The sequence below is a fragment of the Schistocerca cancellata genome, chromosome 9, assembly GCF_023864275.1.
Source record: "Schistocerca cancellata isolate TAMUIC-IGC-003103 chromosome 9, iqSchCanc2.1, whole genome shotgun sequence".
Classification (NCBI taxonomy): Eukaryota; Metazoa; Arthropoda; class Insecta; order Orthoptera; family Acrididae; genus Schistocerca; species Schistocerca cancellata.
Window position 1 is genome coordinate 189,160,061 of NC_064634.1, and position 19,319 is coordinate 189,179,379.

The window sequence follows — 19,319 nt, forward strand, 5'->3', positions numbered from 1 at the left end:
AAAACATGCACTTTTGAAGTGCAGCGAACAGTTGAAACTAGCCAATGAGAGATGGCATGAGCCCCCTCTCATATTTCTATCTATTTCTGAGTAATTAGATTTTCCTCTCTAATTGCATGCGGTGAAAAGTTGCTATTCCTTCACACGCGGAATTCCCACGCAGCATCTCTCGTCACCCGGGTGGTCCAGTGACAGGCAAGTTCTGCTAAGCTTGAAAGGGTTAAGCTGACGGCTGTGAGGGAGCCAAGTGGATGCTTTCCAGATGCCGTCATTGTCATAAGAGCGGGAGCGACACGCCAGAAGGGGCGGCTGGGCTAGAGATTCCGTTACTTCGCAGAAACTTAGTGAAAACCATTTCTGGTGAGCTACCAGCGAGGCGTGGGATTGACTTGTGTTCCCAGGCAGTCTTTGCGGGCAAATTCCCGCGTTTTCTGCAAAATCTTAACTGTGATTGGCTTGCTCAGGGCATAGCTCCGTGACGTAGCAAAATCGGCGCAGAAATTGGCGCCAAGAATCTCCATTGGCGGAATGGTAGTTCTTCGGCAATAGAGTGGAATTTTCCGCCGGTTTTCGAGTTGCTGATTGGAATGTTTAACCACGGCCACTGTCGTGGGGGCGGGGATGTTCTGTGTTCGGTTTGTACGGCTGCTCTTGAGAGAGCCTGCTCTCGCCTTTCGGTCAGGGTATGTTACAAGACTGAGCTCTCGCTGCTCTGGACAGCCTGCCTTCCGTTGGCTGTCTAATATACTTCCATTTAATTGTAACTGTTTGACGAAGTTGCTGAAGTTTCGACTTCAACGTAACTCTCCGAGTACAGTTGGCAATTGTGCGTTCTGGGTACAAGCGGCCTATGTTGTCCGTCTTGAGCAGTTTTGGCTAAAGTTGGCTGTATCGTGGTTACTATGTGACTTCGCTTGTTAAAATCAATCACTGTACCGTCAGTGATTGTGTGGCGAGCCGCCTCCGTCTCCCTCAGAGGCACATTAGTATTGATAGGAAGTCCTTAGTCTGGAACAACCAGAGCAGGACAGTTTGTTTCGGGCTATACTCGCGACATTATCATCACCACGATGGGACGTCGAAGCAACCAGCCATCACTTCCGGTACGCCAGATTGTGTCCTTGCAGTTAAGAAGACAGCTTGGTAATGTATGGCCGCAGCACCGGCAGATTAGGGAATTTGCTCTGAAAATCACAGCTCAGCAGAAAGCGCCTGTTCCCATCTTTTCTTACATTGTTCTGTCTTGGATGTTCATTGCCTAAGTTCTCACTACTGCAGCAGCAATTAATGTTGGGTTGGCTCGGTGTTTCTCTTGATTTGAGTTGCAAGGAATTGGCTCTACATACCACTTGGTCATAAATGTCACAATCTAGTTTATGGACAACCTCACCTTCACAGCATTTATTTGAGTATCCAATTTGATGTATTGTAAATGTTTCACGTATTTTGTTTATTATTTTGAGTTTAGTCATAATAAATCAAATTGTTATTTTGGACAGAACTTTCATTCTGTTAATCAGTAGAGCAACCCTTTCATTTCTCACTATGTTAATGAAACTTTCCTTAACTTCTATCCAATTAAATTATTGCAGGTGCCAAACTATTTTCTACTCCACTTGCAGGGTCAATTACAGTCAGTTCGCATTTCTTCTTAATCCATGAGCAACAGCAAAATTAGGAGTTAGAAAAAGGGGGGGGGGGGGGGGGGAGGGGGGGGGCTTAGAGTATCATTTCCGTATGAAGATACGAGAAGAATTTAGTGTTAAATACACTGCTAGCCCCGGCACCTCGCACCAATAGTGTGGAATTAAACACTTCGTTTCAAATAAATTGACTGCCTCATCGAAAAGATTAATAAAAGCCAAATTTCTTTAGCAAATCGACAAAAATAACTTCACTGTTCTGCAAGGCGATTAATACTTGACTGTCAGAAAGGAGGAAATAAAATCTGAAACTAACAACATACTTTAGCCTTCTGTATTCATGTCAATGTATTCACTTGATAGCTCCCGGCCACAGAAATCCATATTGTTTTCACTTGACATGAAAGCAATAAACGAAGAGGAAACAGCAAAATCACTAAACATAATGCCGGTCACGTGGAGATTACCCACTTTCCCACTCTAACTCAGATTGCTCTGAGCATCAGAAAAAAAACTCGCAATCAAGATTGGATGGGATAATTTGTAACCGGGATAACAAGAACTCTTCAAAAAATTTGCATTCTTTATTGCCTATAGCTAATATCTTGTCTTTTGTGTTACATAAAATTATGTATAAGATAAATGAAACCAGTAGAAAAGACAAGCAAGACAGTATACTTTTCTTCAGTCCGTAAGCCCTAGCATTTTCTCTCTCCAACCTTGTTACATGGCGTGCTTTCCTTTCTGGGAAAGAATCTATTATCTCATCAAAGATAGTCAAATGTTTTGCTACATGAAAAAAAGAAATGTCTTTGTCTAATACTGAAGAAACTGTTAATACAAACAGTACCCAAGACTTGTGTGGTTCCTCTATCTGATTACATATACTTTGTCACGGTCTGCTAGATAAAACGAAATAGGCCTGTCTAATATTGCAGCTATTGTAACACATACCAAATAAACGAGACTGTTTTGGCACAAATGGTCATTTTTATAACACGAGGAGAAAATATAATTCACAAAGTACCAATATCAAATGCTTATTAGGCCTACTACAAGCAAAAAGTTTTATGTTCGGAAATAGTTTCACATTACATTCATATGCTAAGCATGAGATCGAAAAGTAGTGGTATGAAATTTTTATATAAATTTGGAATCGTCTTATTCTTCCATAATTTGTGTGATGTCCCCGTTTCTTCTCCTTCCTCATTCTACCAAACAATCTTGTTATCACTAATTCTGTAACTTATTCTCCGGTTAATTTCGCTAACCCTGCCACAATCAACGGTTTAGTTATCCCGCATTTATTCTCCGGTTAGGCATTATTACGTGTTCATACAATACGTTTTCTGCATTTCTCAGGCAGCTGCTACCGGGGACAGTACAACTGGTCCTTACTAGTGCAGAGGTATAGCTAAAAATTTTCTATCAAAATTTCATTTTCTTGGATGCACCAAGAAGAAAATACGTAATCTTTCTTACCTATCACTCCTGTTAGTCATTTATTTCCACTCTGGTGGTCTGAATCTATGGATTTCGCTGGTAATTATAACAACGCTGATCAGTCACAAACACAGTCAACCACATAAACAGCGATTGCCATTCATTCACCCGTTCGGCTTTATTCCGCTCAGCTCGTATAGCCCCATCCCCTTCTGTCTGTAGGAAAGTTTATCTCTAGATGCGATGGGATTCCCCTGGCAGATACATGACGTACACTATACACGCATTCAAAATTCGACTTATGATTCATTCAGAAATAAACATAGAATACGTTCTAAAATGTTAAAAAACCAACAGGGATGCGTTTCAAAATCATATGAATAATCGACAGCCCAACATGCACTGGATACTAGGTGCTATGTGAAACAAGGTTTTTACCCTCAAGAATATGAATTTGGCGGCCCCCTCCCATTCCCTGAAATTGCCGCCCGGGGTAGAGAACCCGTTTTGCCCCCAGTGAATCTGGCAACTTGCACGGAGGCGGGAGGCAGTTTGTTGTTATGAAGCATTGAACAGTCTTACTAAGGCCTTTAACACATTTTGCTGTTAGCAGACGTTTGTATGAGCACTGTGTTTAGTAGTTGTATATGGTGTATTTCCTTTGCAACTTAAGTTTTATTTTCGTTTTTTCTTTTCTCTCGTTCATGTTTTATTGTTGCAGTATTATTCTGCAGTAGTGGGATACATAATATCCTTTGTTAGAGTATTGTTTCTTACCAGCCAAAATTTAAAAAAAAGAAAAAAAAACCTTAACAGGAAGCTAAAACAAAAAAAAATTCCTGGAAGACCAAAAAATTCCCGGGTTTACCCCGGATGAAAAAATTTCCGGGTTTCTCCCGGATCTCCCGGTTGTCCCGGGTCGTAGACACCCTGCGGTAGCAGCAATAGGTTTCTACAATAACTGCAGGCACCACTATTCATTAACAAAATATTTTTTATAAGAAAGATATAACAGAGGAATGACAACACCTACATCCCAATCCAACAAGTAATAAAAAAGAAGTGAGTATCCAGAAGAGGAAGTTTCAGTTCCTAACAGTACTTGTTTTTAAAAAACTGAGTTATGATCAAAATATGTTCTTCAGTCACTGATATTACATATATGTTTTGTGCTATAAGAGTTTGATAGGTTGTTGGTTTCCCTGCTAAAATAATTTAAAAGTAAAGTATATTTTTATATGATACACTTCACTATTATTGCCAGTCTGTTAATGGAAGATTTTGTAGTACATGCCATGGAGTCAGCAATACTGTAATCTGCATGCTTTTCTAGATAATCAGATGATACTTTTGTTGTTTGAACTCGTGAAAGTTAGAAGTTAAACAGCTTTTTAGAACATCTGAATTCAACCCACACGAATATTCGGTTTACTATGGAGAAGGAAAAAGGGTGGCTACCTTCCCTTCCTTGACGTGTTGGTCAGGAGGAAGACTGATGGTACGTTGGGGCTTACTGATTTGTATCTTCAGGGTGCCAACTGTCACCATCCAGTATAGCATTGAAGGATACTTCATAATTTTGTTCATATAGCCCACTTTATCTCAGACCCTGAGAGTTTGTAAGCTGAGTTAGCCCAACCCAGAGTCACCTTTCACCATAACTATTATAGCGGAAGGCAGATCAGACATGTGTTGCACTATCAAACCACCCTGAATTGGTGAATGATGAACAAATTGGCACCAAAGTCTACACCTTTTTGTCTTATGCAGGTAGCATTTCCAACAGAATTGGTCACATCCTGCAAAAACGTGGTGCCAAGTATGGTTTTTAACTATTAATTAAGATAGGGCCTTTTTAGTGTTTGTAAAGGATGATCTCTTTTTGCGTAAGCTGGGTTTCTACATTATCCCTTGCAATTGTGGCATTTTATACATTGGCCACACCATCAGGACTGTGGTGGACCATTGTGTTGAGCATAACAGATACAAACACTTACAACAGCCAAGGCAACCTGCTATTGCAGAGCAATGTCTTGGCACCAGTCATATTATGGAATAACACAGAGATTCTGGTGTGCTCTTCCAGCTACTTGTGTAGCCTGAGTAGCAAAAAAATGTTCTGCATTTTTTAACAAGGCAGGGCACTGTATCAGCTGAGAAGAGGGGGGTTAATGCTGCACAGACTCCCTGGAGTCGAGGGACGCAATGGTAAAGCCGTTCTCGCATCTGGCAAGAGTGATGAAGAAGAGTGATAGGTAGAGATAGGTAGAGGAGGAAGTGAGGGGGGGGGGGGGGGGGGGGGGGAGGGAGAGTTCCCCAGAAATTCTCTACGACTACAAACGTATATATTCACATAGTTAAAAAATATTTTTTTCTCAAGATTATCAGATGTAGTTCCTGATGTTCAGCAAGGTTGATAATTTCATAATAAAACTCCAAAAATCAAATTCTCAAAGCTGATGCATTATATTTGAGTCTTCTAACTTACCTGCAGCAGCCTGCACCATATTAACAATGCCAGGATACCCATTATAAACCTCAGCATAATCAACAGCTGTTCGACCTTTCTTTGTTTTAGAAGTTGGATTCGCACCAGAATTCAATAAAGTGTACACCATATCTTCTCGCGAACACTCTATTGCCACTATCAGAGGTGTCTTTCCAGTTATGTCACTGCACAACCAACAAATATTACACAAATGTATTATTTGTAGTATGATAATATTACAATTACAGTGGAACATCATTTATCTGAACATCGGCTGATCAAATGATCACTTAACTGAACTATTATTCAAGTGTGCATATTTTCATCCTCCTCTCCCATACCAATGCTGAGTTTCCAATAATAGTAACCATTTGCTATGTCAACGTTTTCCTGTGTAAAGTAAACTTGTGGTACAAAATGCCTGAACATAAATATTTTGTCCTTTCTATGACAGAGAAATATGTGATTAATAAAAAGTTGGAGAAAGGTGAATCTGCAACCACATTATCTAATGATTAAAGGTTTGGCAAGTTAGATAAGTTGACAATTATGGATATAAGAAAACAAAAGATGACCATATCTAAGTTTGTTTAAACTGATGGATCGACAAGTCTAAAGAGCTCACCACAAATACACATCCAGATGATGCTGTTTACTAGTGGTTTGTACAAAAAAGACCACAAGCAGAACCAATCTCTGGTCCAAGTCAGTTTAAGGAAAATTTTGGAGGCCCATAAATTTTGAAGCAAACATGGGTTCGTTAAAATGCTTAATGTTTAAGTCAAGACACAGCATTCGTGAGTTTCAGATACAAGGAGGAAAAACTGTCTGTCTGGTGATTATTCAGCAGCTGATTCTTTCACAACACACTAAGGGATGTACTGATGGAAGAAGATTGTGCTCTCTAAAATTTTTACCATTCCGATGAAATTGGGCTCAACAGGAAAGCTTTACCAAGAAAAATTCTTGTTTCATGTCACAAATAGCAGCAACCAGTTCTAAAATAAGCAAGGACCATATTACTGCTTTAGCTTGTCCTAAGGCTACTGGCAGACACCAATTGTCTATACTCATCATTTGTAAAAGTAAGAAATCATATTGTTTCAAGCACATTAATGTATCTGTGATGCCACTAAAGAGTGCCTGGATGGATAGTTCAATATATACACAATAGTTTATGGAAGGTTTGTACCTTCCGTAAAAGTTCATCAGTTAAAGAATGACAAAAGGGAGAAAACATTTTTCCTTGACAATGCACAAACTCATCCATATGTGATAACTTAAATGAAAAGGATGAGCTCATAGTAGTGATGTTTCATCCATACAAAGTAAACTACCCATTCTTGCCCATGGATCAAGGATGAGACTTTAAAGCAGTATTACAGAAAAGATTTGTTACATAAGCTGCTATTAGAAAAAGAAGAGGAGGGAGAGTAATGTCTGTTAATAAATAATAAAAATATTTATTGTAAGATGCTTTCTACATGATCAGAACAATATGGGATAGTGTAAAGGAACACAAACTGAAAAAAAAACATTTAATAATACATTCGGTATGGCACACAACTGTTAAAGTCTGACTGGAAACAATTAACAGAGGACATGTCCAACATGCTCAATACGTTAAAAGAACTCAATTGCCATGAATCTGATGAAGACATTCAAAAATGAATAAGCATCATCAATACAGGCCAGGACACCGAACCATCAGGACAGAAAAATTGTAAACCTCATCACTGATAAAGCTGATGCTCATCAACTACTAGTCTGGAGAATGAAGATGAAAATCTACTGGCTGCTTCTGAAAATTTACATGTTTAGATACAGGCTTATTACAGGTTGAAGCTTAAGCTGAAATTGTGCATTTTTGTTGCTTTTAAGGGGATAGGCTTTCTTAGGCAGACCACAATTAGGGATTTTTAAATGTTAATTCTATACATATATGCTGCACATAGAAAATGCAAATTTATGGCATATTTTTGTTTACTAGACTGTACTACATATGTTCCTACTATACTTGCCTTTCCAATAAGAGATCTGATGTCATAAATCTATGTAATTTTTATTGGTAAATGAAAGTATACAATTTGATTATCTGAATAAACTGATTTTTCCAACATCCATGTCTTCCAATTTGTTCAGATAATTGATGCTCTACCATACTTTTACTACTTCTCTGAAGCTTGGAATCATCTCAGACAAAATTGCTTTGAAAAAGATAACATGCAAATGAATCTATTTTATATTAATTTTTTGAAAAGACAAAGCAAATTATACTTACCTCAAAATCTTGCCAATATAGGGGCTTAATGATTATCAAAACTTCAGGCCCATGGGGTCAAATTAAGACAGCAAAACAGAGTAAACTTCTAAGTTAACACTGTGATGGTTTTAGTGTTTAGCTTCCATTCAAAAACAGATTTTACAAAAATCAGCACTTGTGACATTGTAAAGTGAATGAGGCAAAGTTTATAATTTTTTTTCATTCATTCATTCATTTATTCAGTCTAATTTTATTTGTACTTATGAAGTTCATTCACAAGACATTTTGTTTTTCTCCAAAAATTGGACACTGAAGGAAATATTCTTATATATCATGTGCAATCTGACTGTGTGGGCAGGTCATGAGTCATGCCTGAATGGCTCAGATGGTAGAGTTGGTGGTGTTGCATACCATTCCACAGGAATTATTTATATCCCACATTCTTATCAATTAATGATACTTATAAATCAAAATCATAAGTTATTGTAGAAGAGAGTACAAATATTGTGCGTATCTCTTATTGGCATGTGGAGAATCATACCAAGGGATGACATTTTCAAGATGGGACAGTGACTGTAGTAGCTTCTTGAGAGGAAGACTTTGAGAAATGAAATTCTCTCTGTGGTTTCTTCCCCTCATAACAAAATTGTATTATGTCTGGAAAATGTCATCTTGAACTCTCACTAATGAGTTGGTGAAACTAATGCTGACAAGGGGAAAGGCCTCAGACACAGCCAAATGATTCGGCCCATAGTTATCAAATCACTTGCACACAACCTAAAATTAAAGGCTAAATATTTTGCCTCAGCACAATTTCTCACAAACTGTAGTATGTTAAGCCAAAATATCTTACAGTCCTTCATTTTAGGTTATATACAATTGACTTGTCAAATATTAGCCAAATCATTCCTTCATGCCCAAGGCCTTTCCCCTCGTGAGATGCATCATAAGAATACTCACTTTTAAAAAATGTTTCCACAACACATGCATGGAGTTTGTATGACTAAAGCTCCATAACTATTGAAATCAAACAACAAAAAACCCAGGAAGGAATGTAACAGTATTATGAAAGGAAAGTTGCTACCCACCAACTCTTACACATCTGCAGTCTCAGGCAACTGAAACCACACTGCAAGCAGCCAGCACCAGTAAATGATAGGAGTGGTGACTGGGTGGGGGTAAGGAGGAGGCTTGGGCAGGGAGGGGAAGGGATAGTATGGTGGGGATGGTGGACAGTGAAGTGCTACAGATTAGATGGAGGAGGGGGAGAGGTGAGGTGAGGAGGGGGGGTAGTAAGTAGTGGAAAATTAGTGTGATGGTGGAATGATGGCTGTGAAGTGCTGGAATGGAAACAGGGAGGGGGCTGGATGGGTGAAGACAGTGACTAATGAAGATTGAGGCCAGGAGGGTTATGGAAATGTAGGATGTATTGCAGGGGAAGTTCCCACCTGTGCAATTCAGAAAAGTTGGTGTTTGTGGGAAGGATCTGTGTGGCACAGGTTGTGAAGCAGTCATTGAAATGAAGGATGTCATGTTTGGAGCATGTTCAGCAACAGGGTGGTCCACTTGTTTCTTGGCCGCAGTTTGTCAGTGGCCATTCATGTGGACAGACAGCTTGTTTGTTGTCATGCCCATATAGAATGCAACACAGTAGTTGCAGCTTAGCTTGTAGATCACATGACTGATTTTACATGTAGCCCTGCCTTTGATAGGCTAGTTTTTTTTTTGTTTTGGTTTTAGGGCGCAAAACTGCTATGGTCATTAGCGCCCAGTCCGTGACTTTGGAAACAGTAAAAAACCGAAAATGGAAACCAGCAGCAATGGGAACGAAACTCAAAAATTGGAGAAACTAAAAGCAGAAGGAAGGCTTAAAAATCCACTACAGAAAGGGGTTGGTTGTCCCAAAAAAAGCTTCAAATGACTGATGCCATTTCACTGGCACTAATAAACTCAAGAAGGCGATCGGCCGAGCGCGTGTCATCTGCTAAAATTGACGATATATCAGGCGACAGCTGTAAACGGACGTGCAACGGAGTAATTAAAAGGTGTCTTACCATCCACAGCTGAGAGCAGTGGGGACAGAATGGGGGGAGGATCGCCACTTAAAAGATGTCGAGGGCTAAAAAGACAGTGCCCTATCCGGAGTCTAGTTAAAATTACCTCCTCCCGATGACTTGTTTGGGAGGAAGAGGTCCAAGCACAAGGAAGAGCTTTCACGTCCCACAGTTTATTATGGGGAAGTGTCGACCAATGTGCGTGCCATAAAAGAACAACATGATGACATAAAACGCTCCATAGATCGGCGAAGGGAATCGATTGAATAGCTGGCCGAAGAAGAGAGGCTGCAGCCTTGGCCGTTTTATCAGCCGCCTCATTTCCACAGATACCAACGTGTCCCGGGAGCCAGAGGAACGCCACCAGGTTGCCCCCAGGTGGAGCAGGTGCAGACAGTCCTGAATCCGGTGGACCAGAGGGTGGACAGGGTAAAGAGCTTGGAGACTGAGGAGAGAGCTGAAAGAATCTGAACTGTATCCGCTGATGGCGGCGGATGTAGTGGACAGCCTGGAGAACAGCGTAAAGCTCCGCAGTATAAACCGAACACTGGTTGGGAAGCCGAAATTGATGTGGGGTGTCGCCAACAATATAGGCACTCCCTACACCAAACGATGTTTTTGAGCCATCAGTGTAAATAAATGTGGCTTCCTTCATTTGTGCACATAGAGCAGAAAATGCCCGATGATAAACAAGTGAAGGGGTACCATCCTTGGGAAACTGACAAAGGTCACGGAGCAGGCAGATCAGGGGATGGAGCCAAGGTGGTACTGTACCCCAAGTTGTCAAGAAGGTTTTAGGAAAGCGGAAGGAAAGAGAATGGAGCAGTTGACGGAAGCGGACTCCCAGTGGTAGTAGGGAGGAGGGGCGGCCTGCATACCCCACATCAAAGGAGGCGTCGAAAAAAATGTCATGGGCTGGATTAGCAGGCATGGAAGACAGATGGCTAGCATAATGACTCAGAAGGACAGCTTGCTGATTGGACAGCGGAGGTTCAGCAGTCTCAGCATAAAGGCTTTCCACTGGGCTGGTGTAAAAAGCTCCAGACACTAAACGTAATCCACGGTGGTGGATAGAGTCGAGACGCCGAGGAACAGACGGCCGAGCAGAGGAGTAGACTATGCTTCCATAGTCCAATTTCGAGCGCACTAAGGTGCGATAGAGGCGGAGAAGGACCACTCGGTCCGCTCCCCAGGAGGTACCATTCAGGACATGGAGGGTGTTGAGGGATCGCAGACAGCGAGCCGAAAGATAGGAAACGTGGGAGGACCAGCACAGTTTTCTGTCAAACATAAGACCCAAGAATTTAGCGATGTCCGAAAACAGAAGGTTGACAGGTCCTAGATGTAAAGAGGGTGGAAGAAACTCCTTATGTCACCAAAAATTAACACAAACGGTCTTACTGGGAGAAAAACGGAAGCCGGTTTCAATGCTCCAAGAATGGAGGCAATCGAGACATCCTTGAAGATGTTGTTCAAGAAGGCTGGTCCGTTGAGAGCTGTAGTAGATCACAAAATCGTCCACAAAGAGGGAGCCCGAGACATCAGGAAGGAGACAATCCATAATTGGATTTATGGCGATGGCAAACAGTACAACACTCAGCACGGAGCCCTGGGTTACCCCGTTTTCTTGGGAGAAAGTACGGGAGAGAGTAGTGTTCACCTGCACTCTAAATGTGCACTCTGCCATAAATTCGTGGAGAAAAAGGGGCAGCCAACCTCGAAAGCCCCAAGAGAACAGTGTGCGGAGGATGCCTGTCCTCCAACAGGTATCATATGCTCTCTCCAGATCAAAAAATATTGCTACTGTTTGGCGTTTCCGGAGAAAATTGTTCATGATATAAGTTGAGAGAGCAACAAGATGGTCAACTGCAGAACGATGCTTTCGGAATCCACATTGGGCAGGTGTTAAAAGACTGCAGGACTCCAGCCACCAAGAGAAACAGCAATTCACCATATGCTCCAAAACCTTACATACACTACTCGTGAGAGAAATCGGGCGATAGCTAGAGGGGAGATGTTTGTCCTCTCCAGGTTTCGGAACAGGAACGACGATAGCTTCCTGCCATCATCTGGGAGAAGTACTGTCGGTCCAAATTCAATTATAAAGGTGAAGGAGGTAACGCAGACTATGGGTTGATAAATGCAGCAACATTTGGACGTGGATACCATCCGGTCCTGGGGCGGAGGAGCGAGAAGAAGAGAGTGCATGTTTAAGTTCCCGCATGGAGAAAACAGTATTGTAGCTTTCGCAATTTTGAGAGGAGAAAGCAAGAGGTCACACTTCCGCTGCACGTTTCTTTGGGAGAAACGCTGGTGGGTAATTTGAAGAGCTCGAAATCTCAGCAAAGTGCTGAAGCAAGGATTTAGAAATTCCGACGGGGTCCACTAATGTATCATGTGCGACAGTGAGCCCAGAGACCGGGGAGAAACTAGGCGCACCTGAGAACTGTTGAATCCGACTCCAAACTTCCGAGGAGGGAGTGAAGGTGTTAAATGAGCTAATAAAGAATTTCCAGCTTGCCTTCTTGCTATCGTGGATGACGCGACGGCATCGCGCACGGAACTGCTTATAGCGGATACAGATGGCCAAAGTAGGATGGTGACTGAAAACGCAAAGAGCACGTCACTGCTCACGTATTGCATCACGGCACGCCTCGTTCCACCAAGAAACTGGGGGGTGCCGGGGCAATTCGGAGGTGCGTGGTATTGAACTTTCCGCAGCTGTAAGAATAACGTCGGTAATATGTGTGACCTCATCGTCGATGCTGGGAAAGTAACGGTCATCGAATGTCGCGAGAGACGAAAAAAGTGTCCAGTCGGCTTGGGCAAACTTCCAACGTCGTGGGCGCATATATGGCAGATGAGGCTGCAGTCTAAGGACACATGGAAAGTGGTCACTCGAGTGTGTATCATCAAGGGTGAACCAGTCGAAGCACCGAGCTAGCGGAACAGTACCGACCGAAAGGTCCAAATGAGAGAAATTTGTCATGGAGGCAGACAAAAATGTAGGGACCCCAGTGTTGAGGCAAACTAGATCCACTTGGTGGAAGATGTCTAGCAATAGTGAGCCACGTGGACAAGGATGTGGAGATCCCCAAAGCGGGTGGTAGGCATTGAAGTCCCCAACCAGCAAATAGGGGGGTGGAAGCTGACCTAGAAGATGAAGGAGATCAGCTCATGCCATTGGTGTGGACGATGGAATGTATACAGTACAAAGAGAAAAGGTATATCCAGAAAGGAAAAGACTGACAGCGACAGCTTGGAAGGAAGTGTAAGTGGATTGGGTGATAATGGAGAGTATCATGGAGAAGAATCATGAGTCCTCCATGGGCTGGAGTGCCTTCAACAGAGGGGAGATCAAATCGGACGGACTGAAAATGGGGGAGAATAAAGTGGTTATGGGGACGCAGCTTTGTTTCCTGAAGACAGAAGATGACCGGTGAGTAGGATCGTAAGAGAATCGATAATTCATCCCGATTGGCTCGAATGCCACGGATATTCCAGTGGATAATGGACATAGGGTGAACAGAAAATGGAGGAATGTGACCAAGGGTGCTGTCAACTCAACGACTGATCAGAGCTTGCGACCGACAGCATGGAATGGCATTCAGCCGAAGGCAGAAGATCCTGATCCATAGGTTGTTCAGGAGCAGCTCCTGCCACCAGCGATCGGCCGGTTGATCGGCCACCAGCAGTGCGCCTCAGCGACACAGAAGACGGTCGAGGGCGATTTCCGCCAGGTGGTGCTGTAGATGGGACACGCCTTGGCGGAGAAGGAGATGAACTGGGTTTCTTAGTAGCCTTCTTGGAAATATGATGTTTAGATGAAGGAGGAACCAATGGTTGTGAAGTTTGGGTACGTAAAAAATCTTCATGAGTATGCTCTTTTTTCGAAGTCTTTGTGTCTGACTTTTGGGCTTGAGATTTAGCAGAACCCGATGAAGAGTGTGCCATAGAGTGGCCAGGCAAAAGTGGTGAGGTTGAACAGGCGATCTTCACACTGGCCGATCGGACGACCGTGGCACTAAAGGTGAGGTCGCAAGTCTGCATGGCCGCCTCCTTTGTTGGCCGAGGAGAAGCAAGGACAGTGCTGTATTTTCCTGTCTGAGGCACGGTGGGCTGTCGACTGGCGAATAATTTTCGAGCAGCAAAGGTCAACACCTTTTCCTTCACTCTGATTTCCTGGATGAGCTTTTCGTCTTTAAAAATGGGGCAATCTCGAGAGGAAGCAGTGTGGTCACCCATACAGTTGATGCAGCGAGAGGATGGAGGTGGACAAGCACCCTCATGGGCATCCTTGCCACACGTAACACATTTGGCCAGATTGGAACAGGACTGGCTGGTGTGATTGAACCGCTGACACTGATAGCAACACGTAGGGTTTGGGACATAAGGGCGAATGGAATTTATCTCATAGCCTGCTTTGATTTTCGATGGGAGTTGAACTTTGTCAAATGTAAAGAAGACAGTGCGGGTTGGAATGATGTTCGTGTCAACCCTTTTCATAACTCTATGAACAGCCATTACGCCCTGGTCAGACAGGTAGTGCTGAATTTCTTCGTCAGACAAGCCATCAAGGGAGTGTGTATAAATGACTCCACGTGAGGAATTTAAAGTGTGGTGCGCTTCAACCAAGACAGGGAAGGTGTGGAGCAGTGAAGTACGCAGCAATTTTTGTGCCTGGAGGGCACTGACTGTTTCTAACAACAAGGTGCCATTCTGTAATCTGGAACAAGACTTTACAGGACCTGCAATTGCGTCGACACCTTTCTGAATAATGAAAGGGTTGACCATGGAGAAGTCGTGACCTTCATCAGACCGAGAAACAACAAGGAACTGTGGCAACGATGGAAGAACTGTCTGTGGCTGAGACTCAGTGAACTTATTCTTGTGAGCAGACATAGTGGAAGGCGAGGAAACCACTGCGGAAGAATGCCCCATGATTACCGGCGTGCTCCTCCCTTGTGGGGACCCTCTCTGAGGGCACTCCCACCTTAGGTGATTGTTCACACCTCAGGTCACACCTCCCGAAAAATGGATGGAGGGACCAATCGGCACTTTCGGAAGGTATCAGCTCGGGTAATCACCCCTCCCTGGGCCTGGCCGTTACCAGGGGGTACGTACGTGTCCTACCTGTCTACCCAGGGCGGGGCATTACGTGTTACCCCATCACCGGCTACGCACAGAATGCGTGGGTAGGCCTTCAAACACACACAGGGAGGAAGAAAGAGAAAGGGAAAAACAAAGAAAGGGAAAGGAAAGAAGAGAGGTCTCAAACGCCGCAGCGGAGAAAAGGCTAAAGAGAAGAGGTAAGGAAAAGAGAAGGTCAAGGGAAGGATGAAGACATACAAGCAGAGAAGGCAAAGAATGCGTTATATTTACAAGTGTCCGTCTCCGGACGTAGGCACAAACCATACTCCCAGACGGGGAGAAAGGGAAGGTAGGCACAAACCATACTCCCAGACGGGGAGAAAGGGAAGGAAAGAGCCAGAGGTGAGGGGAGGGGGGGCGAAGATGGGTGATAGGGAACGATGCAGAAAGGGAAGGTACACAGCCCGGAAAGGAAGGAGGGCCACATTAGCTCGGGGTCCCGTGCTCGCTACGCGTGTATCCACAAAAGAGTTGTGGACCCCCTGGGGGGGATAGGCTAGTTGATATACGTGACCAGACTGGAGGAGGAGGAGGAGGAGGAGGAGGAGGAGGAGGAGGAGGTGGTGGTGGGAGGATGTATGGAACAGGTCTTGCATCTATGTCTATTACAGGGGTATGAAACATGAGAAACGTGGTTGGAAGCAGGGGTTGTGTAAGGATGGACGAGTATATTGTGTAGGTTCAGTAGATGGCAGAATACCACTGTGGGAGGGGTGGAAAGGACAGTGGGCAGCACATTTCTCATTTCAGAGCATGACGAGAGGTAGAGAAATGTCCTGCCCACTATCCTTCCCACCCCACCCACAGTGGTATTTCGCCATCCACCAAACCTACACAATACAGGGTCTGTCCAAAAGCATCTGACTTTTGATTTTCCCCCAAAAAATAGAGATGATAACATGGTGCCACTGTACACAGTAAAGTAAGAGACCTTTATGTGCATGCATTAATTTTGTCCCCACCTTCCAGTGTGCCAGTCTCTGCCTGTCGGTCACTGAATGAGGTGCTACACAACGTGTTCTCACTCAAGTTGATTGAATGTGTTAAGGAAAGATACTGCATCAAGTTGTCTAAAGCTTGGTGATTCTCAAAGCGAAACAAGTCGTAAGATTCAGCAGCTGTTTGGAGAAGATGCGATGGGTGTAACACAAATTAAGGAGAGGTTAAACCAATTCAAAAATGGCTACACATCAGCAGAGACTGACCAGCATTCTGGCAGGCTCCAAACTGCTCGGAGTGCAGCTGTTGTCGAGAGGGTGCAAAATTTGGTGATGGCAGATCGTCGTCTGACTGTGCAGGAGATTGCACAAGAGGTTGGGGTTAGTAAAGATTCTGCATATGCAATTTTGCATGATGATTTGAACATCCGCTGAGTGGCTGTGAAATTTGTGCCCAAGTTGTTGTCACAGAAACAAAAAGACCTCTGTTTTGACATTGCATAGGACCTTCTGGACACCACCAACACTGATCCTGGGTTTCTGAACACTGTGATGACTGGAGACTAGTCATGGGTGTACAGGTATGACCCAGAACAAAAAAGACAGTTGTCGCAATGGAAACATCCTGAGTCTCCAAGGCCGAAGAAAGTGTGGCAGGTGCAAAGCAAAATCAAGGTGATTGTCAACTTTGATGTCTGTGGAATAGTGCATCATGGAAGGACAAACAGTGACAAAGGAGTACCATCATGACGTTCTCCAGTGACTCCATGACACAGTTCAGTGTAAAAGATGAGACATGTGGACGGCAAAAAACTGGAAACTGCATCACAACAATGCCCCTGCACATTCATCCCACTTGATCCAAAATTTATTGGCCAAATATGGACTTACAGCTGTTCACGAACCTCCCTACTATCCAGACATGGCTCCTTGTGACGTCTGGTTATTTCCAAAATTGAAGATACCACTGAAAGGATCCAGTTTTGTGAGCAGATAAGAGAGAATGTGGAACACAATGATGGAACTGAACACAATTCCAAAAGAAGATTCCAGAAGTGTTTCGGTGGGCTAAGTGTGTGCAAGCACAAGGGGCCTACTTTGAAGTGGATTAAGGTCCCAACCCCATCAAGCATTTGAAATATTTTTTCTGGCCGAAGGTCGGATACTTTTTAGACTGGCCTCGTACACTCATCCATCCTTACACAATCCCTGCTTCCAATCCCTTACCTCATGGCTGTAATAGAGCTGGATGTAAGACCTGTCCCATGCATCCTTCCACCACCACCACCTCCACCAGACTGATCATGACCACCACCTATCCCATCAAAGGCAGGGCTACCTGTGAAAGCAGTCTTGTGATCTACAAGCTAAACTGCAACCACTGTTTTGCATTCTGTGTGGGAACAACAACAAACAAGCTGTCTGTCCACACGAATGGCCTCAGACAAATTGTAGCTAAGAAATAAGTGGACCACCCTGTTGTTGAGCACATTGCCCAACACAACATCCTTCACTTCAATGACTGCTTCACAGCATGTGCCAAATGGATCCTTCCCACCAACACCAGCTTTTCTGAACTGCATAAGTGGGAACTTTCACTGCAATACATCCTACATTCCCGTAACCCTCCTGGCCTTAATCTTTGTTAGTCACTATCCTCACCCATCCAGCCCCTTCCCTGTTCCCATTCCAGCACTATCCAGCCATCATTCCACCATCACACACAGTATTTTTACTTCTCTCCTTTTCTGCTATTCCCCCCATCCCCATCTCATCTATTGCTGACAATGGCCTTACTGGCCAAATGATTTAGTTGTGACAGTCTTTTTGTTGTGCCTATCTGCAACTCAGCATCTCTGCTATAGGATGAGCAGCAACTTTCCTTTCTTCTGAACCATTAATTTTGGCAAAATGTGCATTTTACAAAGGATTTAATTGCAGGGATATAAGAATATCATGATTGCTACCCTTGCCAGCGAGTTACCTATTAACAGGCTTAGCTTCTATAGCTGCCTTTTCTGGCAAACAGTGCACTGTCATGTCACACCTACAATGTAACTTAGTAGCAAGCATGAAAGTCAGTGGTGGAGTGAGGTTGTAATCATTTCAATAGTTATAATATTATGAAATCATATTACATTTACAAACATCCTCTCTAGGCCAAAAGACAACACTAAACCCAAAATCTGTGGCTTTTCCATATTTTTCAGTAGAACAACAGTCCAACTCATTCACACTCTGAAAGTTTACAGCAATTTAGGGTTTGACTTGGCATGATTTTGGTTACTGATATCCAGGTAGTTACATTATTATAAATATAAGTCTAGCTATCATGAAACACAAAACACACACAAATTGGCTGCATAACAAGCATGTAGAAAGATACAACATCTGTAAAAACTCAGTAAATATACAGTAGTATATTAAGAAAATTAGAGGGTGTGTTCCATAAAATTTTGGACATGCAGCCACATAAATTTCACTTCTGGTATTTTGGATATATATACTATGCAGCCACCTTCAGAGCGAGCCAGGTGGCTGACAGTCAGGCACTTGCTCTGTCCTTTTAAACTTCCTGTCTGTGGGTTTAAAAGGATGGAACAAGTGCTAGTGTGTTAGTCACCTGACTCATGCTGAAGGTGGCTGGAAGGCGTACAGCCAAAATATCTGAAGAAGTGAAATTTATGTGGTTCCACACCTAAAATTTTATGGACCAATCATTGCACTGTGAAAATATGAAGATCTATATCAATTGAGGTGTGTGTGTGTCTGTGTAATTATGTTTAGTATTATCTGCACTCATAATATGTCAAGTGTAACTAAAGTAGTGTTCAAAGTCTGTTCAGAAAATTTTTAGAAGACACACAGTGTGAAAATAATCAAGAGTGGGACATTGTAAGCACAATGTATGTAAGTTGCAAACAAAAATACTGGTTTTAAATCTACACTTTTTCAGGTGTTCAATGCCTAAAAAACTATCTAAAACAAAATTAAATTTAGATTTTTTCTTTCCCCAAATCATGTTAGAATATTCCCAACCAAAATACTATTAATAAACAAGATGTATATAAACCACAATAAATTAGTAAAAGTCTCTGCACTTGCATTCAGTAGCTTCGTTTTAATGGGTGATATTAAGTAAGCTGTTGTCTGTGTGGTAATATCAGCTGCCCTCACATGTCTGACTTGTTAGGGTTAGCATGTAACTTTATCTGCCCTCTCCCCTCTCCCAAGCTGTACCAACAGCATAATCAACAAAGGATGTCTTGTTCATAAAAGTAAAACTCACCAGGTGATATTGAAAATAGTAACAGTATTTCCAAAAGAGGTACAATCACA

At 42.9% G+C, this 19,319-nt stretch overlaps 1 protein-coding gene across 3 annotated transcripts in view; it reads right to left on the reverse strand.

Moving 5' to 3' along the window:
• Positions 1-19,319, reverse strand: part of LOC126100583 (ankyrin repeat and SAM domain-containing protein 3-like) — a 144,004-nt gene that overhangs the window by 26,995 nt on the left and 97,690 nt on the right. For all 3 annotated transcript variants that reach the window (XM_049911206.1, XM_049911205.1, XM_049911207.1), the window contains one exon: positions 5,575-5,759. In XM_049911206.1, coding sequence (XP_049767163.1) covers positions 5,575-5,759 — 185 coding nt within the window. The remainder of the gene's footprint in view (positions 1-5,574; positions 5,760-19,319) is intronic.